Source organism: Hemicordylus capensis, chromosome 2 (genome assembly GCF_027244095.1).
Source record: "Hemicordylus capensis ecotype Gifberg chromosome 2, rHemCap1.1.pri, whole genome shotgun sequence".
NCBI classification, from domain to species: Eukaryota; Metazoa; Chordata; class Lepidosauria; order Squamata; family Cordylidae; genus Hemicordylus; species Hemicordylus capensis.
The window spans coordinates 253,256,754-253,281,382 of record NC_069658.1 but is presented as its reverse complement, the minus strand read 5'-3'; the positions used below and the strand labels follow the sequence as shown (position 1 = coordinate 253,281,382).

General features: G+C 45.4%; 1 protein-coding gene across 2 annotated transcripts in view; it reads left to right on the top strand.

The window, feature by feature from the left end:
* The window catches only part of SLC44A4 (solute carrier family 44 member 4), a 65,067-nt gene extending 42,764 nt beyond the window's left edge, over positions 1 to 22,303 (top strand). For both annotated transcript variants that reach the window (XM_053295542.1, XM_053295541.1), the window contains exons 11-21: positions 2,382 to 2,504; positions 3,438 to 3,537; positions 5,411 to 5,503; positions 5,768 to 5,870; positions 10,421 to 10,677; positions 12,820 to 12,914; positions 14,411 to 14,514; positions 19,167 to 19,240; positions 19,350 to 19,515; positions 20,486 to 20,570; positions 20,667 to 22,303. In XM_053295542.1, coding sequence (XP_053151517.1) covers positions 2,382 to 2,504; positions 3,438 to 3,537; positions 5,411 to 5,503; positions 5,768 to 5,870; positions 10,421 to 10,677; positions 12,820 to 12,914; positions 14,411 to 14,514; positions 19,167 to 19,240; positions 19,350 to 19,515; positions 20,486 to 20,570; positions 20,667 to 20,764 — 1,298 coding nt within the window. In that variant the 3' untranslated portion in view covers positions 20,765 to 22,303. The remainder of the gene's footprint in view (positions 1 to 2,381; positions 2,505 to 3,437; positions 3,538 to 5,410; positions 5,504 to 5,767; positions 5,871 to 10,420; positions 10,678 to 12,819; positions 12,915 to 14,410; positions 14,515 to 19,166; positions 19,241 to 19,349; positions 19,516 to 20,485; positions 20,571 to 20,666) is intronic.
* The last annotated feature ends 2,326 nt before the right edge of the window (positions 22,304 to 24,629 follow it).

The following is a 24,629-nucleotide window of genomic DNA, read 5'->3' as shown; positions in this document are numbered from 1 at the left end:
GTGATCTGTAGTAACTTGGATGTAGATTCATTGCATATATGCAAGCCATCCCCTTATAGGTTTATGGGATATAATAGGCATTTCTCTCCCTCTCCTGGGACACCATTTTATTGATTGGTTGGTTGATTGATTTTATCATGTTTTTATACCACCTGATATGTACATTTTGCATCTGGCCCACATGATGGCAGGAGAGCAGCAGCATTGGGTTTTTAAAATGGCAGCAGGCTGGTCAAGGTTGAGGAGACTGTCTCAATTAGTGGCCAGCAACCAGAGTCTGCAAATGGCTGCCTGTAGTCCAAGGATGTTATACCTCAGGGTAAGGGGGACGGGCCTATGCACTGAGGTAATTTTCACAAGGATTCCTTCAGTTTTTGGCATTGTCTGCTGGTAGTGACTGAGGAAAAGATTATTTTGGCTGAGTGGCACCCTGTTCTTGGAATGCCCTTCCCAGGGAAGCTTGCCCTGGCACCTACCTTGATGTATCTTTGGTGGCAGGCAAAGACTGCACTCTTAAATTGGTGATGGAAATGGTGTGCCTTGCCACTATTTTACCCTGCTGTCTATTTTGACCTGTCATTGGCTTTTATTAGTTTACTGGCTTAACCTGCACAGAGCATCTGTGTGCTAGTACTTGATTGTTCCCCTCACCTCCGCTATCTCTCCACCCTCACCTGAGCTGTGCTCCTGCTCCTCCTCCATCCCATTGCTTCCATCCCCCTCACCCCTCTTGGTCACAGCTACAGCGTTCCTGGTGCCGATTGGCCAAGCCGCAACCCCCTAACCCCAGAGACCTCCCCACCCTCACCCGAGCCCCGCTTCTGCTCCTCCCTACAGGAGTAGCGGCAGCAGTTGACTGGGCCCTTCCTCACTGCTGTCACCGCCATGGCTGCTCATTCCCCTCTGGATACTGACAGGCTCAGGCTCATCCCTCACCTGCCTGCCTCGCTCCGCCAAAGGCCTCTATAGCTCCGAGCAGCCCCGATGGTTGACTGGGCCCTTCCTCACTGCCGACATGGCCACTTGTTCTCCTCAGGCCGCTGACAGGCCCAGGCCCACCCCTTGCCCTTCCTTCTTTCTCTCTCCCTTCCTGAGTTAACAGGTCTTGTTCATCTTGTTTCCTCATCTAATTCATACAACAGCAGCCTCCTTCTCCTCAAGGGGCTCTTTCCTCCCTCACAACCCCTCTCTTTGCAGATCCCTGCCCACTGTCCTTTTATATATTTATTTTATCATGTTTTTATACCACCCGAATGTACATCTCTTGGCGGTGTACAAAAATATCTAGAGATAGATTCTTCTCTCCTCTACAATCTTCCCACCAGTAACAGCTGCATTCCAACTGACCTTAACCATCACAGGCTCCGCTTCCCTATCTGCATATGGAATCCCCACTGCCCAATCACCACAGTGCTCCTGCTCTGTTACCTCTGATTGGTAAAGCACTCTGTGGGCGGGGCTTGTCACATGCTATTTGCCACAGACCACCTAAGCCTTTATATATGCGTGTGCATACATACATTCTCTCTCTCTCTCGCTGGCCCTGCACAGAACATATGTGCACTAGGACTCTATTACTCTCCTTAAAGTCCTGCCACAGCCCCTGCTTTATTGCTCAGTGTCTGCCACCCCATGCATAGCCAGGCCTGCCTTCCCCTCCCCACCCCCCCATCACTCAACTGTTCACTCCCTCAGCTCCAACAGCTGGCCTCACTGAGTCTCCTCATGAGGAGGAAGGCCAAGCTGGGGCGGGAGAGAGTATCGAGGGCCATCCATGAAGGCTGGATGGGAAGCTCCAGCTTGGCCGTCCTCCTCACGAGGAGACTTGGTGAGGCATCAGAGGCCGGCGGTTGGACCTGAGGGAGTGATCTGCGGCTGAAGGAGGGAGTGAACAATGCTGCTGCTCTTTCTTCGGCCCTCCTACTCCTCCTTGGCAGCAACTGCCCTTCCATCCGCTCCTCAGGTGCCTCTTTCGTGTCTCCTCTCCCTTCCCCTCCCCCCAAGTGTTGTCAGAGCTGTCGTGTGATGTGCCACGTACCACGGGATTTGCTACATACCTCCTAAGACTTTTAGATATAAAAAAGATAGAGAGGTCTCCCTGAAAATGGCTGACGATTAAATTGCTCATGAGAAGTCCCACTGAAATGGGACACGTTAGGCATGGCTTATCCCGTTAATCTCAATAGGACTACTCATGAGCAACTTAGTTTGGCTCTCTGCCAATGTGTTAACATTGAGGGATTGGGGATAAAATATAGTGTCCTGATATCCATGGCGTTGCACATACTTGGCTGTGGTGAGGACACTGCACACAATGCTGCTCTCTCTTTTAGACTGCGCTGAGAGGGAACTGACCAGTTTCTCTTTCTCTCTGCCTTCAGGAATCTACCACAGCTACATGGAGTACAGTAAGCTCAACAAAGATGGAGCCAGCATCCAGAACGTTGGTTTTACCACCAACTTGAGTGTCTATGGCAGTGTCAAGGAGACCTGGCTTGCTGTCCGTAAGTCGAAGGGGAGGGGCCTTTGCCTTGGTTCGGTAAAAGTTCTTTCTCAGTGAAGCAGAGGTATCTCTCACATCCACTCAGGAAGCCAAATAGTTTGTAATGAGAAGATAGAAACGGGTGGGGATTTATTGCAGAACATAAAATACGGGTAGTCTAATATGTTTTAAATAACTGTATTAAAACAAAACTGATGGTAAAACACTTAAAAAATAAGGGCCCAGTGCCTGTGGGATATCCTAGGGCCTCTGGCTTGGACTTGAGCTTCAAAACGTATACCATGTTTTAGAAGAGCAGGTCTGAGTTTGTCCTCGTAGCCCTTGACTTTGTACACTTGTTCATTCCCATCTCTCTGATGCAGCAGCCTCTGGAGGTCAGATGATGGCCATCATGGCGGGCATTGCATCGAACTGTAGTTAAACTTCCTTAACAATGGTATGGTAAGATGTCTGAGCGGAGCCATTGTTTCTGCACTATTTAAACACATCAGAGGTTTATGGTTGGGCTTGATTTGTGTATTCTAAAATTTTATACGCCCTGCCTTTGTGGAGAGAGATGGGAAGTTTACATTCAGTAAACAAAACCTGTCTTAAAAAAACAAGACACAAGACACTTGACATGTAAGGATTGGGGATAAGTGTGCAGACCTGGGGAGTGAGGAGCTAGCCAGGGCCCTGTCCAGCATGTTATCCCTCCTCCAAACCTGAGGCTTCCTATTGCTGAAAATCCAGCTGCTATTTTTTTAAATTTATTTTTATTTTAATTATTTTTATTTTTATTTTTTTTTAGTATTTGTGTGTGTGTTTTGCATTTTTATTTATTTGATGTATATACCACCCTTCCAAAAATGGCTCAGTTTTTAGACGTGAATTGGTTTCTTTCCCAGCTTGGTTTTGAGGTGCGCCCAGCCAATTCTTCCACTTTCTCCCTCAGTGATAATTCTTTGTGTGGTGGAAGCTGTCTTGCTGCTTACCCTCCTGTTTCTTCGCAAGCGGATCTTTATTGCCATTGCACTCATCAAGGAAGCCAGCAAGTAAGTGGGGCTCTGTGATGGGAGATCACATGGAAGCTGCTTAAATGATGGTGTGAAATGGCACCGACAGCTCTTGCTTGCCACTAGGCAGGGGCATAAGGCCTATAGAGACGGGCGGTGAGGTAACACTGGGGCTGCTGCTGCTGCCGCCTGGGGGCTGCCAGTCCTCTCCCCATGCACCACCCCCACCCCCACACACTGGACACTCTGCTGCCCATGATCCCAGCAAGAACAGGTGGCCCTTTCAATGAGTCCACTGGCCTCTGCACAGCCCCACCTCATCAAGCCAGCGCAGCCCCGCCAGCTTGGTGGCAACATCAGGCCATGCTGGCATGAAACAGGTGAAGGTGGTTGGGCAGGCGACTGGTGAAAAAGAGGCAGGCAGGCTGCCGGTTGGGTGATGGGGGGGCGGTGTCTGTGCACCTTGAACTTTGCCCCAGTTCCGCCTCCAACCTTGCATCTCCCCTGCTGTTCGGGCTTTATTCTAAGCAGCAGGCTAGAAAAAGCATGGCCACTTTTTCCAGCATGGGGAAACCCTACCCACCCAGCCCCCGGAAACTGAGCATGAATTGGGTGGAGGAAGCTGGATCCCACTCCTGGGGGAAACTTCACCTATAACTTGGTTTGCAAGTGAGGCTGAGTGGGCTGAAAAGGTCCCTTAGCAATGCAAGTTGCTTCCTGACCACTAAGGGCAAGCTCCTTAACCTTGTCGCAAACTGTGCTGAAGCTGGAAGGGATCTTGGAGTGAATCATCATTGGTCAAATTATGCGTCTTCTCAGGCTGCTTCCCAAAGTACACCTTCAGAATCTGACAAAAAAAGCACTCCAATGCACTTCAAAAGGAAGCCATAGAGTTTGCCTTGCTAATGAGATATCAAGGACAAAGAAAGCAAGGAGGACTAGTGAAAGATTCAGGGCTTCATTGTTTCTCTGAACTGCAGGAAAAAGGGGATCATAGCATATAAGGCTCTCCTCTAATTCTATAAGGGCCTTAAAATGCCACCTAATGGCACAGAGGGGAAGTAACTTGCTTAGGGAGCAAGTGGTTGCTGGTTCAAATCCCCACTGGGACGGGAAACACCTATATCGGGCAGCAGCGATATAGGAAGATGCTGAAAGGCATCCTCTCATACTGCACGGGAGATGGCAATGGTAAACTCCTCCTGTATTCTACCAAAAAAACCCCACATGGCTCTGTGGTCACCAGGAGTCGACACCGACTCGACAGCACAACTTTACCTTTTAATTGCCTCAGGTCAGCTCTTTGGGGCTCAGGGCAAAAAAGCTATTGCCTGAGCCCCATAGAGCTGATCTGAGGCAATTAAGGACCTAGAGGATAGCCTTATATGCTAGGATCCCTTTTTCCTGCAGTACACAGAAACCATGAAACTCTGAATCTTCCACTAGCCCTCCTTACTTTCTTTGTCCTTGATACCTCATTAGCAAGCAACCTCTATGGTTTCCTTTTGAAGGGCACTGGAGTTTTATGAGCAGTGCATTGAAGTGCATTCTTGTGCATTCAACTTTCAGCAGATGGTGCAGGGAAGTGATTGCTTAATTTAACTCTTAAGGAATGGTCTTGTTAAAGGAAGGTTCATGCTTTGGGGTGCACCTAAACTGGAGATGTGGGAATGGGAGAGCACCAGGAAGTTGACTTAAGAATGGTTGCTACACTACACTAGCAGGATAGTGGTGGTAGAGTGCGTAAGTGCTAGGTGAGTGGTGGGACTTCTTTAACAGAGACCACTGTGACTTTGATCTCTGTAGAAAATAGTGGCACTTTGCCATTTCAGATTGCTAGAGGGGACATATGGGAGATCAGCAGAAAGCTCCCCAGGCTGCCTTTGCAGGTGTCTTTTGTCTCCTTCTCCAGAGCCATTGGATACATGATGTCTACTCTTGCTTACCCTCTGCTGACCTTCATCTTGCTGCTGATATGTGTGGCTTACTGGGGTATGACAGCCTTGTATCTTTTCTGTGAGAGGCCTTGTATCTTCTTCCGCGAGAGTTGTCAAGGCCTGGTTCGAAATATGCAGGAGAATGAAGTAGCAGAATTCTGGACTACAGAATTTCAGATCACAGGTTGAGGAACTTTAAAAAAAACACCACCACCACCACTTGTTCCATTTCACAAAGCTCTATCCAGAGCCATAATATTTCTAAATCTACAGTGGTGAAAGGGGAAAACTCTGCTGTTGCTGTTGTCTTCCTTGACTGATTTCCACCATAGATATTTGGCCACCTCTGGTGTGCCCCTCTATCGCATTGCCCCCACAAACGCCAGTGCTCCTGGCTGTAAAGGAATCATTGCTAATCAAACCTGCAATCCACTGGTGAGTGTCAATGGAACCAAGGAATCCTGGCACCTAGTAGGAGCTTTTTTATTTATGTATATGCAGAAATCATAAATAAGGTCACCCTGAGAACTCTGGTCTGGTGAGGAAGCTGACCATTTCGTGTTAGCGGGGACCTGATCCATTCTAAAAAAAATGAGCTTGGTTCCAGTTCAGGTTCTTCAATAGCCCTGTTCATTATGTGTAGTCTGTTTAGAGTGTATGCATGTAGAGCTCCAATATTCAATGCATAACCTTTTATTTGAGAGCAAAACCTTTAATTTGAGAGGGTCTGAACCCAGGTTCACTTTTAAAATGACCACATGTATGGTCATTCACACACAATGTACACATAGACAAACACCTGAAAACATGTATAACATAGCGTTCAGATACTGACTTTAAAAACATGGTTTGATAAGACTCAGATGCTTTGAACTAAAAAGCAGAGTTCAGAAAATTGAGAGTCCTTCTTGGGACTGAAGTACTATTGTTGGACAATTTACTTAGGTGTATATTGTGAACAAATGCACTGAAGCTACTGAAGAAGGCCAGTACTGGCCAAAACACATTTGGCTATTAAACATATTTGAACACTAAGTTCCATGAGGACACAGAGAAAATAGGCCCACGAGGATTTCGCTTTTTGATAATGAATACAGTGTATTCATTATGTAGAATACTTTCTTTCACCTTGCTATCACACATTGCTGACAGTCTAGTACCATGATGACAATGAAAACAAAGGGCCACAAGGATCAAGGCTTTTGGCAGTGAATATAGTACTTATTTGAAGGACTTTTTATCTATCCTCATTTATATGTATTTTATACTGTTTTTATGCTAGTGTTTTCATTTTTTTAAAAAAAATCAGATTGTTTTTTGTTTTGCTCAATGTTTTAATGTGTCTTTTTAATAATCTTGTTTTTAAATTTTATTGTGAGCCGCCTTGGGATTTTCTTAATGAAAGGCGGGGTATAAATTTAACAATAAAATAAATAAATATGGATTAGTCCTTACAGAATATGTTAACGGGTTCTGTTTGGGAACTATTAGTCAATATCAATTTCTGTGTTTTATATTATGGTTCTTTAATTATTTCTCTTGATATATTGATCTGTTTTGGTGATTATAGCTCATTGTACTTATTTATTATGACTGTATTATTATTATTATTATTATTATTATTAATTCAATTTTATTAATTGATTCATTCATTCATTCATTCAGTTTCTATACCAGCCTTCCTAAATGGATCAGGGTGGTTTACATTAAAATAAACTTTTAAAGAACTAATAATAAAAGAGTTAAAATAAAAAATATTAAACCAGATTAGAATTAAAAACTAGACATCATTAAAAGCCAGGCTAAAAAGATGAGTCTTTTTAAGATTCTCCTGAAGGCCTCCAAGAAAGATCATCTCCTCATATCCACGGGGAGTGCAATATGCACTCTACAATCTAGGGGTGACAACTGAGAAGGCCCGATCCCAGGTTGCCACCAGATGAACTGGTGGCACTCAAAGATGGACCCCTCCTGATTATCCTAATGAGTGGTGGGGATCTTGTAGAGAAAGGTGCTCTCTCAGGTAACCTGGACACAAGCCATTCAGGGCTTTAAAGGTAATAACCAGCACTTTGTACTTTGCCTGGAAACATATCAGCAGTCAGTGCAAGTGCTTAAAAATAGGCATAACGTGGTCTCTGCAGGATATCTCAGAGAGACCAATCTAGCTGCCACATTTCGAATTAACCGAAGTTTCCGAACTATGTACAAAGGCAGCCCTACATAGAGTGCATTGCAGTAGTTCAACCTGGAGGTTACCAGCTGGTGTACCACAGTTCTCAGGTCATTCTCCTCAAGGAACAGGCAGCGTTGTCAAAGCACTCCTGGCCACAGTCTCAACCTGAGGCACCACAATAAGACTTGGGTCCAAGAGAACTCCCAAGCTATGAACCTGTTCTTTCTGGGGGAGTGTAACCTCTTCCAGAACAGGAAGTTCTATCCTGTCTTGCAGATTACAAACCCCAACAATGAGCACCTCCATCTTGCATGAATTCAGCTTCAGTTTATTCTCCCTCATCCAGCCCATTACTGCTTGTAAGCAGATATTTAAAGGGCTAACAGCATTTCCTGATATTGATGACAAGGAGAAATAGATTTGGGTGACATCAGCATATTAACACCCCAGCAACAAATTCCATAATAATAATAATAATAATAATAATAATAATAATAATAATAATAATAATAATAATTCGATTTCTATACCGCCCTTCCAAAAATGGCTCAGGGCAGTTTACAAAGAGAAATAACAAACAAATAAGATGGCTCCCTGTCCCCAAAGGGCTCACATTCTAAAAAGAAACTTAAGACACACACCAGCAACAGTCACTGGAAGTATTGTGCTGGGGGTGGATAGGGCCGGTTACTCTCCCCCTGCTCAATAAAAAGAATCACCACGGTAAAAGGTGCCTCTTTGCCCAGTTAGCAGGTGTTATGACCTCACCCAGCTGTTTCATGTAGATGTTTTTTGGTTTTTTTTAAATGGTGACAGAATGGAGCCCTGAGGGACTCCATATAGCAGCACTCATTTTTATTTATTATTTATTTATTTAACATATTTGTATTCCGATCAAAACGCAAGTATCTGGACAGTATACAACAAAACAATAAAAACAACAAATAAAAGGGTTAAAACATTACAATTTAAAACATTAAAAATATTAAAAATCATCAAACTATTAAGACAGTATCTAATTAAAAGCCTGGATGAACAAATGTGTCTTGACTGCCTTTTGAAGAGCAACTGTCATCAAGCACCACCATCTGAAATCTACCTGAGACATAGGAGCAGAATCACTGTAAAACATCCCCAAATCCCTCAGGTAATCCAGAAGGATACCACGCTTGATAGTATCAAAAGCCGCTGAGAGCAGAGGCGTAACTATAGGGGGGGCGGGGGGGCACATGCCCCAGGCGCCATCTTTTCTGGTCACGTGGGGGGCGCCGCCATGACCAATTTTTTCAAAGTGCAGCAGTGCTGCAGCAGTCAAGGGAGTGCGTCGGTGCCCCCTTCCCCATGAGCGGTCCCTTCCGCGCCGCCTGCGCCCCCCCATTGCTTTGCTGGCGCCTGGTGGCCAGTCAGTGGTCTGGCTTGGCAGCGGCGGCGGGCGCTTGTGAGGAAAAACCTAAGTATAATGTAGTATGTTGGGGGGGGGGCGGGGGGGCGCCATTTCAGTGCTTGCCCCGGGCGCCGTTTTCCCTAGTTATGCCTCTGGCTGAGAGATCCAAAAGAACCAGCAGTTTTGCACTCTGTCAATTCCCTGGCAAAGGTCATCTATTAGGTTAACCAAGGCTATCTCAATTCCATAGCCTGCCCTAAAGCCAGTTTGAAATGGGTCTGGATAATCGGTTTCCGCCAAGACCACTTGGAGATGGTCAGCTACCACCCTCTCAATCATCTTACCCAACCATGGGAGGTTGGAGCCTGGCCTATAATTATCCATCACTAGGGGGTCCAAAGTGGGCGGCTTAAGAAGGGCCTCCTTCAAACAAGATGGTATCTTCCCCTCCCTCAGTGAGGTATTAATGATATCAATTAGACCAGCTCCAATAACCTCCCTACACAATGAAATCAGCCATGTTGGGCAAGGATCCAAAGAATAAGTTGTAGGCTGTACCTCTCTAAGCAGCTTGCCCACATCCCCAGGAATCACAAACTGAAACAGATCCAATCCAATATTGCAAGAGGGATTGCTGGACACCTCCCTAACTGTCCCTGCAGAAATATTGGAGTCCAGATCAGCCTGGATGTGAGATATTTTATCAGCAAAGAACTAATTGAATACGTCACAGTGACATTGTTTCTGGAAACAGATTTGAAACCAAAAGGGCTTGAGTTAGACATCTAACAATCTGGAACAGCTCTGCTGGACAAGAACTTGCAGACGCAAAACGCACCTGCAAGTATTTGAATGATTTAGTGACGGCTTTTGTAATTATTATTTTAATATACCTTTATTCATAAATAACATACATTTTAAAACATATGAATCTGGGTTCTTTTGGATTTTTTATGGATTTTGCGTGAACTTAGTCTTTTTTTCCCCCCCAGGGGTTTAAAGGTCAACCAGTTATATGCACTGGTGCTTCTTGAAGTGGGGGCAGGGATCACTCCAATACAGATTGTACTATATATACCCAAATAGATTCTGCATTTCATATTTATATAGCTACGACTTAGACTACCGACTCAAAAAGTAGAGGTTAAATGCAGGTTATATCTGTATCCCCCTGAAAGAGTCCATTTTCTGACATCAAAGAACATTGGGGAGGGGGGGACTAGTCTTGGATTTGGGTACATGCAGTCTGTGGTTTCTCTCATTTAACCTGTGTATGCCGAATTCTTCTTGATGATCGAGCTTCTATTTCTGTTAGCACCCTTGCTGAATCCTGCCTTGTTAACGGAATGACTCTCTGCTTCAACTTTGGCGCCAGCCATCCTCCCCACCTTAACTGTGCACATTTCCCTTTGTTTCCTCCTCCAGGAATTCAATGCCTCCACTTACACGTCTTGCATGGTGGAGTGTATCTTCTTCAAGTACAACACCGAAGGGCTCTATCAGCGCAACCTCTTCAACCTGCAGATCTACAATGCTGTGGGCTTCCTCTGGTGCATCAACTTTGTCATTGCCCTGGGGCAATGTGTGCTGGCAGGTGCCTTTGCCTCTTACTACTGGGCCTTCAACAAACCCCGAGATATCCCGGCCTGTGCTGTGGCTAACTCCTTCATCCGGACATTGCGGTACGTGGCAGCCTGTGAGAGATTCCTGCCCTCTGTTGAGGAGATGGTTCAGAGCAGCATCTCCCAAGCGGGCAATTTTGTCCGTCTTCCACTTTTCAGCCAGCACAAAGTGACTTGCAATTTAAATAAGAAAAAGTACAGTAAGTTAGATGGGCATGTTTAACAAAGCCAGGGGAGCGGGTAGAAGGAGCTACAGGTGGGCTCAGGGGCTTTATTTGATGCTTAGGCACTGAGACAGCCCCCTTTTTTCGCAGGGGCCCAAGGACAACTGAGACAGGGGGCTTGGTGGCAGCAGCAGCAGCAGGATCACAGCTGCATGAGGGCTGCCAGCCACATCCCCTGCCTCCTTCCTACATTGAGTGCTCCACTGTGTGTAATCCCAGAGATAACAGATGGCCCCTTTAAGGCAGGCTTGATCTCACTGGCTCGTCCGTTTTCCCTTAGACCAGGGCTGCTCAACTTTGGCACTCCTGCAGATGTTGGCCTACACCTCCCACAATCCCTGGTTGTTGGCCATTGTGGCTGGGGATCATGGGAGTTGTAGTCCAAAAATGGTGGGGGCAGGGAGGCCTGCCTTAGAAAGAGCACCTACTCTGGGCGCAGACCCACCAGCTTCGTGACAGGCCATGCCATGTAAAGCTGGTAGATGCAGTGAAGAAGGTGGCAGGCATGGGGTGGGGGGGTGGGGGGGATGAGCAATCTTGCCCCAGGCCTTGCTACACCCCTGCCTCTGTTGCTTCAGAATAACAGGTGGTGGTGGTGGTAGACAACAGGGTCTGAAACAGGCTTGTTAAGCTTCTACCAGACAATGACGATGAATATTTATATACTGCTTTTCAACAAAAGTTCCCAAAGCGGTTTACAAGTCCCCATCTCTGGCAACTTTTGAAAAGGCACTGAGGACACATTTATTCACCCAGGCTTTTAATTAGATTTATAGTTTTAATATTTTTAATATTGGGTTTTAAATGTTTATAATGTGTTAAATGATTTTAATTGTTAATTGGTTTAATGTTTTCAATCATTTTAATTGTAAACCATCCAGAGACACAAGTTTTGGGCAGTATAGACATATTTTAAATTAAATTAAAATAGAGAAATAAAAATAAAGATGGCTCCCTGCCCCTACAATCTTAAAAAAGATACTTAAGATGAACACCAGCAATAGCCACTGGAGGGATGCTGTGCTGAGGTTGGATAGGGCCAGTTGCTCTACCCCTGCTCAGTAAAGAGAATTGCCACTTTTAAAAAGACGCCTCTTTGTTCAGTTAGCAGGGGGAAATTACTCTGCCATTTGCATAGGACAATGGGCAGTGGTCTTGACCTGTGGGCTATTTTCAGTTGACCTTCCACTTTAAAAAGAGCCCTACAGCAGTGCATAAATGTTGTTTTCCTTTGGAGCACAAGACATAAAAATAGAAGGAGAGCTGGTCTTGTGGTAGGAGAGCTGGTCTTGTGGTAGCAAGCATGACTGTCCCCTTAGCTAAGCAGGGTCCACCCTGGTTGCATATGAATGGGAGACTTGATGTGTGAGCACTGCAAGATATTCCCCTCAGGGGATGGAGCCGCTCTGGGAAGAGCAGAAGGTTCCAAGCTCCCTCTCTGGCTTCTCCAAGATAGGGCTGAGAGAGGTTCCTGCCTGCAACTTTGGAGAAGCCGCTGCCAGTCTGTGAAGGCAATACTGAGCTAGATAGACCTATGGTCTGACTCAGTATATGGCAGCTTCCTATGTTCCTATGTTCCTAAGTATTATATAACACTGTGTCTTTCATTAGGAATAGTGTTGATATTCAGGTTTACTGCAATTTGTTGCCCAACAAATCAGTTTCAGATCAGCCTGGATTCGCTAGAGTCCACTGAACATTCCCTGCCACTCCATCCCCTCTGATGCTTCTGCAGGACAAGCAAGAAGGTCCATTATTTAAGGCCAGCATGGCACATGCAAACTAGATTTCCCATGATTCTAAGAGGCTCGGCTAGGTGCAGGCATCTCTAGGTCCAGTACATCATGATGATAGTGTGTGAGGGTCTGCTTATAATTTAATGCAGAATCCATGTTGCTATTCCAATAAATCTCTCATTCCTAATCTCAACGAAGAATATTTTGAAGGGACTCTCTAACAGGATCTCTGCTCTCCACAGGTACCACTTAGGGTCTCTTGCTTTTGGTGCCCTCATCCTCACCATTGTCCAAGTCATCCGCATGGTGCTAGAGTACCTGGACCACAAGCTGAAAGGTAAGAGGCAAACAGGCCAGGCAAGAAAGCAAGACGGAATTAACCACAGTTGAAATATCCAAGCTGGTGACAGTATCTCTGGAAGTAGATGTGCTCTAGTGTGCCTTTGCATTCTAGAAAGGCTTCAAAGAGGGCCATTAACTGGTGGGGTTGGTGGGTAGGAGGTTATGGATGTGACCTTCACCTGCAGATAGAGATACCTTCAAGGAAGAGCAGGTATTACTGCTGCTGGCCAGTTTCTCCTTCCCATCAGCTTTCCTCTTCAACTGACACACATACAGACGCTTGGTCACAAACTGCCCCCCTCCCATTTTTCAGACAGGATGTCTGCTACTTTGTGTATTCCCCAAAGCACGTGCAGTCTTAGCAGTTCAAATGCTTGCTTGTTGCTTTGTCAACAACTGTCTGCTCATTGTTTGTGGCTTTTTCCACCATGAAAACTGCTCCAGGGAGAGGGGGAGTTGAGTTGGCTTTGACTGGCACAACAATCAGCCAATCAGCACTTCACATTGCTCTGCTCAGAGAAGGGGTAGGAAGTATTGACCAGTCTGAACAGTGCAAATGGGGTTTCTTCTCCTGCTGGGGGAAACGGGTTTCTCCTGAGCCCAGTGTAGAGAACAGCGCACATGTCACATGTGGTGAATGGAACCTTGTATTTGCATTTATTATTATTATTATGTCTTGTTTACACAGTCAGACAGGTGTTATTGACTGTTTTGTTTTATCCAGACATCGAGTCCTTCCCAAGGACCTGGGATGGCTGAATTTTATTGTCAATGGTTATAGATATCGTCGCAGAATATAGGCTGTTCCCAGTAAAGCTGCTTTTTGTAATTGGCTGATGGTGATTTCTGTGGCCCCTATGGTGTTGAGATACTCTTCAAGGTCTTTTGGAACTGCACCCAGGGCACCAATTACCACTGGGATTATTTTGGTCTTTTTAGGCCACAGCCTTTCAATTTCAATTTGTAGATCTTTGTATTTTGTTGTTGTTGTTGTTGTTGTTGTTATTTTGCATTTATATCCCACTCTTCCTCCAAGGAGCCCAGAGCTACATACGACATACTTAAGTTTCTCCTCACAACTACCCTGTAAAGTAGGTTAGGCTGAGAGACACGTGACTGGCCCAGAGTCACCCAGCTAGTATCATGGCTGAATGGGGATTTGAACTTGGGTTTCCCCGGTCCTAGTCCAACACTCTCACCACTACACCACGTTAGCGGGTGGGGGAGTAACTGGCCCTATCCACCACCAGCACAGTACTTCCAGTGAGTGTTGCTGGTGTCTATCTTTTGTTTCTTTTAGGCTGTGAGCCCTTTGGGGACAGGACCCATCTCATTTATTTATTATTTCTCTGTGTAAACCACCCTGAGCCATTTCTGGAAGGGCAGTATAGAGAATGAATGAATGAATGAATAAAATAAACTTGGTAAATGTTCAGCAGTGACATAATCAATGTAATGTGAGCTCTGAACCAAATGGATCTATATTTGCAGATGCCCACAATCCAGTTGCCCGCTGCATGCTTTGCTGTCTGAAGTGTTGCTTCTGGTGTCTGGAGAAGTTCATCAAGTTCCTCAACAGAAATGCCTACATAATGGTGAGCCTTGCTGGGGATCCAAAGGGAGGATAAAGAGGTGATGGTGGTTGGGAGAGAGCAGAGGGGGCACCCAAAGGGGATTTGACGGGAAGAGAAAAGGGATGGGCAGAGTGTCTCCCTGGAGGTTCAAGAGCCAGTGTGTGCAGTGGCTAGAGTGGTACATTTGGATATAAGAAACCCAGGTTGCTTCCACACTTGCCCTTTTCTTGGTAGTTGCCAACTTGCTTGATTCATTACTTGTGAAGAATCCTGCCTGCCTGTTTCAAATCCTCTTCAGCTATAAACTTCCCTGCGTGACGCTTAGGTGAGTTAGTCTCACCTGCCTCCATGGGATCCCTGTGCAGGCTTTTTGCAGAACATGGGTTTCAAATGAGAAGCCAGCCTTGGGAAGGCATGCACTTCCTTTGGCTCTTCCCCTTCTTAGAACAACTTCCCACTTTATCAGTATTATAAGAACATAAGAACAGCCCTGCTGGATCAGGCCCAAGGCCCATCTAGTCCAGCATCCTGTTTCACACAGTGGCCCATCAGATGCCGCTGGGTGCCACAGGCAGGAGTTGAGGGCATGCCCCCTCTCCTGCTGTTACTCCCCTGAAACTGGTACTCGGAGACATCCTGCCTTTGAGGCTGGCAGTGGCCTTTAGCCCTCCGGCTAGTAGCCATTGATAGACCTCTCCTCCAGGAAGTTATCCAAACCCCTCTTAAAGCCATCCAGATTGTTGGCTGTCACCACATCTTGTGGCAAAGAATTCCACAAGTTGATTATGCATTGTGTGAAAAAGTACCTCTGTTTGCTGGTCCTAGATTTCCCGGCACTCAACTTCATGGGATGACCCCTGGTTCTAGTGTTATGTGAGAGGGAGAAGAATTTCTCTCTATCCACTTTCTCCAAACCATGCATGATTTTATAGACCTTTATCATGTTCCCCTGCAGTCATCGTTTTTCTAAACTAAATAGCTCCAGGTGTTGTGGCCTTGCCTCATAAGAAAGGTGCTCTAGGCCCCTGATCATCTTGGTTGCCTTCTTCTGCATCTTTTCCAGTTCTACAATGTCCTTTTTAAGATGTGGTGACCAGAATTGTACACAGTACTGTACTTCAGGTGTGGCCGCACCATAGTTTTGTATAAGGGCATTATAATATTAGCAGTTTTATTTTCAATCCCTTTCCTAATGATCCCTAGCATGGAATTGGCCTTTTTCACAGCTGCTGCACATTGAGTCAACGCTTTCAACGAGCTGTCCACCATGACCCCAAGATTCCTCTCCTGGTCTGTTACCGACAGCTCAGATCCCATCAGCATATACCTGAAATTGGTGTTTTTCGTCCCAACGTGCATTACTTTACATTTGCCAACATTGAACTGCATTTGCCATTTTGTCGCCCACTCACCCAGTTTGGAGAGATCCTTTGCAAGGATCATCTGCAAATTTGGCCACCTTGCTGCTTACCCCTACTTCTAGATCATTTATGAATAAATTAAAAAACACCAGTCCCAGTACAGATCCCTGGGGGACCCCACTTCTTACTTCCCTCCATTGTGAAAACTCTCCATTTATACCTACCCTCTATTTCCTGTTCTTCAGCCAGTTAGCAATCCACACATGTACTTGTCCCCTTATCCCATGACTGCTAAGTTTTCTTAGGAGTCTTTGATGAGGAACTCTGTCGAAAGCTTTTTGGAATTCCAGGTACAGTATACTATGTCAACTGGATCACCTTTATCCAAACACTTGTTGACACTCTCAAAGAACTCCAAAACGTTGGTGAGGCAAGATTTACCTTCGCGGAAGCCATGCTGGCTCACTCCCAGCAGGGCCTGTTCTTCTAGGTGCTTTACAATTTTATCCTTGAGGATGCTTTCCATCAATTTGCCTGGAATGGACGTTAGGCTAACCGGCCTGTAATTTCCCAGATCGCCCCTGGATCCCTTTTTGAAAATCGGTGTTACATTTGCTACTTTCCAGTCTTCTGGTACAGAGCCTGATTAAGTTATATATTTTAGCAAGGAGGTTGGCAATTTCACGTTTCAGTTCTTTGAGGACTCTTGGATGGATGCCATCTGGCCCTGGCGATTTGCTAGTTTTCAGTTTTTCTGACAGTTTAGAACATCATCTCTTTTCACTTCTATCTGACTCAGTTCTTTAGCCTCCATCCCCTAAAAGCCTGGTTCAGGAACTGGTATATGCTCAGTATCCTCTGCCATGAAGGCAGATGCAAAGAACTCATTTAGCTTCTCTGCAACCTCCATATCTGCATTTAGCTTCTCTGCAAGCTCCACATGCACCAAGGTTAATGCTCACTGTGCTCCAAGGTTAGTATTAACCATGGTTTTCACCAAGAAATGAGGTGACAGACTGGGTTAGAGAATGTATATACATTCTGTCCTTCCAAAGCAGGGCTGCCCAACTTCAGCCCTCCTGCAGTTGTTGGACTACAACTCCCATCTTCCCTATGGCCACTGGCTGGGGATGGTGGGAGTTGTAGTGCAAGAGCTGGAGGGCCTAAGTTGTGCAAACCTGTTCTAAAGAGTTCAGGGTGATATTCTCGATAACTTTCTTTCCCCCTTCTGTCCTCACAACAGCCATGTAAGGTAGGTTAGGGTGGGAGATGGTGACTGGTCTAAGGGTCATCCAGTGAGCTTCATGGTTGACTGGGAGCTTGCTCCTGGGTCTCCCTAGTCTGGCACTCTAACCACTACACCATATTGGCTCTCAAAGGAGTGGGAAGGGACATGCTTTTCCAAGGCCTGATCTGCAAACTACTTCTGCCCCAGCCCAGGATGTCTGGGATGAGAAAATGATATTGACTCCATTAGGCTCTTCTAAGGTCTTGCAAGGGGAGACCTGTCACAGGCATGTGGTGGGCCTGCAGTACAGTCAAACCTTGTTATACACAGAACCACTATTCACGGTTATGTGTATCTGCAGGTGTCAAATAGACACCTGACCTCATCCACTGATACGAAAAGGTTAAAACCCATGTATCCATGGTTCCTAGAAGGCCTGAAATAACTGTGGAGGTCCTTTCCAGCTACGATTTTGTGGCTTATTGTCAAAATTTTGAAAACTGGAAAAAATCCATGACTTTTGGGCGGCATTGCTGGATGCTAGGAGACCTGCACAGCACGGTATGGCACTTTGGCCCGTTTTCCCTTTTTAAAATGTTTTAACATATTTTCTTAAGAGTCTAGGAACCTAACCCCTGCAATCCCATAGATCCAATGCCTCATTATTTTTTATTTATTTTTATTTATTTTTACATTTATATCCCGCTCTTCCTCCAAGGAGCCCAGAGCGGTGTACTACATACTTGAGTTTCTCCTCACAACAACCCTGTGAAGTAGGTTAGGCTGAGAGAGAAGTGACTGGCCCAGAGTCACCCAGCTAGTATCATGGCTGAATGGGGATTTGAACTCGGATCTCCCCGGTCCTAGTCCAGCACTCTAACGACTTCACCACGCTGGCTTCGTTACCTGCGGTAATCTGTGGGAACGGAACCGCTGCAGATATTACTGTATTTACCTGATTCCAAGACTAGGGTTTTTTCCAAGTTCTTTGATTTTTAGTAACTTGGCCGATTGTCTTAATTTCAGAGTCCTCTTTCTCTTAGGTAAATACAGGTACAACCTGGATTTAATCTGTTGTGTTTTTTTTAGGAGGTTGTTTTAAATTCAGAGTCCCCTTCTATTTGGGTAAATATGGGTATAGTGCAATACAGGGCAGGATGCCTCTGAAGACCAGAACTGTTGCAGGGGAGCAAAAGCAGGCGGTGGGGCATGCCTTCAGATTCTGCTTGTGGGCTTCCCACAGGCATCTGGTGGACTCTGCAGTACTGCTAGAAAGGCCCTGGGCTGGATCCAGCAAGGCTGCCCTTACAGCACCTCAAGAATAGCACAGGGTGCTATTGCTGGTTCTTAAAGTGATCTTGTACATGAAAACCTTGAAAATCCATTCCAAACTAGTTTCTGTATATAGTAGGTTTTTTCCAGGATGCTTCAGAAAGCAGGAAGAAGCAGGAGTTGTTCTTCCAGGGTTCACATCAGAAAAGTTATAGATAACGAAGGTGCTCATGTCATTGCATTAAAAATAATACACCCACTGAGTGTCAAATACTACATCTGAACTGTCGCCTAGAGTGACTTGGATGGAGTGGTGCATGTGAGCACCGCAATCCTTTATAGACAACAAAAGTTGGAAGGAGGTAGCAGGGAAGGAGCCTTTAAGGAAATGAGGTTATGGCGTGGTCCAGAAAGCTAAAACAGTCTCCACGTTGTATGTGATGGACTCTTAAAATAAGTAGTACAGTACGACTTAGATTCCTCAGTATAGTATTGGCTGTGATTATTTAATGGCTCTAAGATGCTTTGAGAGCTAATGTTGGCTAAATTGGCCTAGAACAAAAATCATGGTGGTGGTGGGAGGGTGGGGAAACCAAGTACGGTAGACTTCTGGACCGAGGAGGGATTACAACTATTTCAGCTGAGTCAGAGTGGGGAAAATACAGGTTTCATGGGTGTGTGTGTGTGTGTGTGTGTGTGTGTGTGTGTGTGTGTGTGTGTGTGTGAAGGGAAGTTTCAAACCCTTTCAAAAGATGTAACTCCTTTTATATTTCTCTCTCTCTCTCCTGAACTCCCCCCCCCCACCTCCTCAGATTGCCATTTATGGCAAGAATTTCTGTATATCAGCCAAAAATGCCTTCAAGCTCTTGATGCGTAACGTTGTCAGGTAACCAGGGTGAGAGGTTGGAGGCAGCAGGGGTGAGGCAACCGGGGGAAGTGGACTGGTGGGGACGAAGAGGCCTCTGGTTCTAGCCTCCCCTTTTCTCTCCCTGCAGAGTTGCCGTCTTGGATAAGATCACTGACCTGCTTATGTTTTTTGGGAAGCTCTTGGTGGTTGGTGGAGTTGGAGTTCTGTCTTTCTTCTTGTTCTCTGGAAAAATCCCCCTCAAGGACTTGGAGCTGCAATCCCACACCCTCAACTACTATTGGCTCCCCATTCTGGTATGTAACTGTGACCATTCCTTGGGCATTTTTGCCTGCCTTCTTCCCATGTGCCCCCTTTAAAGCACTTTTTGGGTAGGAAGGATCATCTTGTCCAATCCAATGAGGGAACTGAGATACAAGAACACATTTTAAATTAACTAAAAAGTGGTACAGAATACTAAAAATAATGTTGCTGGCAGAAAATTGAAAGGATTAGGCTGGGAAAGTCCAGTGTGTATGTGTGTAGCTGCCTTATACTGAATCAGACTACAGGTTCACCTAGCCCAGTATTGTCACTGACGGACAGCAGTTTTCTAGGGCAGGGATTCTCAATGTTGGGTCTCCAGATGTTATTGGACTTCAACTCCCATATCCCTAGCCCCAGTGGCCTCTAGTTGGGAATTATGGGAGTTGAAGTCCAATAACATCTGGGGACCCAACACTGAGAATCACTGCTCTAGGGTTTCTGGGGCTGTAGCCCAGTGGCAGAGCATCCCTGGTTCAATCCCTGGCATCTCCAGGTAGGTCTGGGGAAAGTTCCTGCCTGAAATCCTGGAAAGCCATTGCCAGTAAGTGGCAACAAAACTGGGCGAGATAGACCAACTGAGCTAGATAGACAAATAGACAGGTCTGACTCAGTAGAAGGCAGCTTCCTGTGAAGTTGTCAGGGATTTAACCTTGGACCTTCTGCACACAAAGTATGCAAAATAGGTGCTCTACCTCTGAACTACAGCATTCATTGCTCACTGACAGAATACAGAGTTCATATGGACTAACAGTCTGATTTGGTGTAAAGACCACTTCATATGTGCCCCAGAATGCTGTGGTTGACAAATTCGGGGGGTTTTGTGGGAAGAATACTATCTATTTCTGGCAACTGGTAATTTCCCCAAAGACTGATAGAAATATTGGAAACTATCCTCTAGGGCAATCCATAATTAAAGTTTCTCTCCCTCCCCCTGTTTTTACTCCATGTGCCCCACTCCAGACAGTGGTGGTAGGTGCCTACTTCATAGCCCAAGGATTCTTCAGCGTCTACACGATGTGTGTCGACACTCTCTTCCTTTGTTTCTGTGAGTATTTACCTTCCTGCTCCACAAATCTCTTCCTTGCCCTTGCCTTGGTATAAAGACAGGCCTGGCTCAAACCTCTCTCATTTCTCACTGTAGTGGAAGACTTAGAGCGAAACGATGGTTCCAAGGAGAAGCCATATTACATGTCCAAGTCCCTCATGACGATCCTCCACAAGAAGAACAAGGAGAAATAATGCTGGAGGAGATGTTCCTTTTATGAATCACCCACTCGTACTCCTGGTCCTCATCATTTCGTGCTGTTCCATTTCCTGTCAGTCATGTCTGGATTTTAATCCCTACCTTTTTATATTGGGTACAACCCTGAACACTTTTTCGAATTTCTTGGATTTGGACTTTTAAGGCTGGCCAGCTCTTGCCTCATTTTGTTCTGCTTCATGTCAACCATATTGGTTTTTTTAAGCCTCGCTGTACTTGGAGTACCAGCAACATACTCCCCTTTATTTTATTGGCCATTTTAACAACTTACCTTGCCCTGTAACAAAGCCCCTCCCTCCCTCTCTCCACAGGAGGTCATCCTATTTTCTTTGGCCATTGCTGGCATGGTGTCCAATCCATTCGGCTGAGGAAAGTGAGTGTTTGATCCACTCGCACTGCCTCCTGCTGATTGAATCTACTGAGTTTGCAGGCCATAGCAAACTGAGTGGTGTTCCCCTCACAACTGGCTATCCTTCTTTTGGGTCTGAGCAACTTCTTTTGTAAGCACCCAACTTATTTCTGGTCTGTACCACCCTCTAAAACAAAGCAGGTGATTCAGAACCACACAAGTGCTCTTTCTGCAGCTCACCAGATGGAGAGGCAGTCGCCAATAGCTGCTAGCCATATGGCAAGTCCAATGGTGGTGTTTATGCCTGGCATTTTTCCCCAATTGGAGTGTGGAAGGAAACAATACGTTTAGCAAAATGGCTGAAGGTTACAGATGATCTTCCTTTCCAGGTTACAGCTACCATTCAAGCTTTTTCAAGGGGCTTCAGCATGTTTTCTGGTTGCCTGTTTCCATGTTGTTAGCCACTTCTGGATCCGCCCCCCCCCCCTCAATTTCTTGATTACTTGATCCTATACATTTTTCAGTTTTGTTTCTGCTTTCTGATAATCCTTTTTGTCTTCCAGGCCAATTTAACTGTCTTAACTCTTGCTGACCCTTTTCCTTACTTGCAAATGTCTGCCATTCTATTTCAGACCAGACTGTACCACCTCCTGCCCAGCTGGTTCTCTTTCAGAGTATCTTGTTTGATCTGTGCTCTATGGTACTGGCTACATTCCAACAAAGAATAGTAAACTTAAATCCAATTCAACACACTTAACTTTGCTCCAAATAGCAGCCATCTAATTTCTCAACTGCCTCCATTGGCAAGCTGCATCTTATTCTTTCCCATCTAATTTCCAAATGTTTCTATGCCAGTTCTTTGACCTTATGACTTACGACTTCCATATTACCTTGGTCTAGATCCATTTCCTGTCAGCCATATCTTCCCACCCCCACACTTTTAACACTTCCTTCTACCAGTTTCTATGACTCGGGGACAATTCTCTTTAAAAATACAAAAAGAACTTCCTGTTTATGATGCAAAGCACAATCAACACTCCATAGATTCCTCTTTATATAATGAATGAGCTGCTAAAATTGTATATAGACTTTATTCTTTCTGTACAAAAAAGTAAAAAGTTATTTTATAGGAAGCATACACATTAAAACTGATTTGAACTAAACTTGATTCTCTCTCTCTCTCTCTCATTTATGTAAGCTATGTTCAAACCAATTTATATACAGCTAGAATTGACAAATGAGTGCTAGGCTACCACTTATCCTTGCACTCTAATGGTATTGCATTCAAATTCTATACCAGGGCAGCTTTAATGGTTTATAGATTGTATTAACACCACTCCTACTCCCAAATAAACATACTCACAAATGTTGCAGTTATGAAAGGTTATTGCAATCACTGATTTGGTACAGAGTAAGTTACATGGGGTACCTCATGTGCACCCAATTGGGAAGAAGATGAGCAGTGAAATGAGGCCCCAGGGTACATGCCACCTGTGCCTTCCTTAATCTAGCCCTGTTTTCCATGTACCTACTTCTACAAGGCTAGAAGACTCCTGGGTGCTTTCCAGATTAAACCCTGCAATGAGGTCACATCGGATCTCAGAAGTGCGCTTTCACACTTCCTGAGTTGTGACACCGCAGTCCCTACATGGACAGCAGGGTGCTGTTCACATTGCCAATGCCTTGTCTCGAATTTAATTGCTATGATAAAGAGCTAGGGCATCATATACCCAGTGTAAAAAAAGTTGCTTTTTTTGGGGTTGTTAGTTTCCACGAGAGTGCTCCCCCTGCTGTTTCGAATGTGACTTGCCTGAACCGAAGCATTTTGCTGCTGTTGAGCAGCTAGGTTGGAAAGCACCCTGATCTAGAAATACACAAGAGGAAGGGGAGTGGAAGTAGGTGGGCTGAAAGCGGGAGGGTATGTAGCTATTCAACTACGTGCATCTGGACTTGGTTACAGTAGGGGAGGGTTTGGGGCATGGTTGTATTGCAGACTTCAGAAAAAAGGTAGGCTTTCAATGAAGAGGGAGGTAAAAGAAAATGAGAGTGACATGCTGGGAGGCAGGTCCAGTCAAACAGAAGGGGCAGCAAGAGACAAGAGTGGGGTTAGAGGAATAAAGGGCATGTGCAAGGCCTTGTCTTGATAAGATTAACAGGGCCCAAGCAAGACGCTTTCTTTAGTATATCTTGTGAACATAAAGGAGGAAAGCAACTTCTTTTATATATGGTAATTTGGGCCAGCTGAGCATCTGGCCTACTACTGCAACACCATTCTTAGACTGCCTTTCTTTCAGGCTGAATGATCTTTGGCCACTATGAAGTGGAGTTTGTATTGGTTTTCTGAGGACAAATTTAAGCTGAATATGACTGACTTGTGGCCTGTTCATATGGAGTCTCCCACTAGTATGAGTGGCCTATAATTTCCCCCCTCCAAAAATCCGGACTAGGAACAAGTGCCTAGTGTTTTAATGTGTCCATAAAGTGGTTAATGTTGTCCTTTTCTCCACCCACCCTAAATTGTCTGGCAGGGTCACTCCTCCTTTCATGATTCAAGGGACTGCCTCAGGCAGCAGCTGCTGGAGTTCTGTTTGGGGTTTTTATTATTGGCAGGTTAAGAGCTTCGGCTTGTATTATTATGCTCAGCTGCCATATATGGTGTCTGGCCATTGGTCCATCTAGGTCAACATGATCTACAGCAGCTTTTAAGGCTTTAGGACAGGGGTCCTGCCCAGCCTTCTATGGACCCCACAGTCTTCTCCATGCAAGTAGGTGTCCTAGTATTGAGCTATAGCCCTTCTTTTGAGTAACTGTGTATCCCACAGGCCATAGGAACATAGGAAACTGCCATATACTGAGTCAGACCATTGGTCTATCTAGCTCAGTATTGTCTTCAGACAGGCAGTGGCTTCTCCAAGGTTGCAGGCAGGAATCTCTCTCAGCCCTATCTTGGAGATGCTAACCCTAACCCTGCTTAGCTATGGGGACAAGTCATGCTGGCTACTACAAGACCAGCTCTCCTAAGAGAGGACAGGAGACTGAGCCACCCCCTGCTCATGAGGGGTAAGGATTCCATCCTTCCATTTCAACCAGGCTCTCCAATTGATGTGGCGGCAGATCGACTTCATAGGTCTTGCTGTAGTGTTCACTTGCAAGTAACATGAAGGATGCTGTTTTGGTAGAGGAAACTTAGCACCTAAAAACAGCCAGGAGGAGACACAGACACAAACATTCTCCAAAAGTAAGTAGGTTCCCTGGAATCTGGGATGAACCCCAGCTTCTGCTCTAGACTCTAGGCAAAAAGTCATAACAAAAGCACTCAATAGGGGGGCTTGCAGTGCTATGGTTAATGTTCCTGATGTCTTTGTCTCTCTTGAAAAGCAGATACCCTGAGAGCTGTGGCGGCTTAAGGCCATGAATCAAAGAAAAAGTGTTTAGCCCCTCCCCGCAGCCCCACATACCATAATCCTGATGAAAATCCACCACCCCAACTAGTA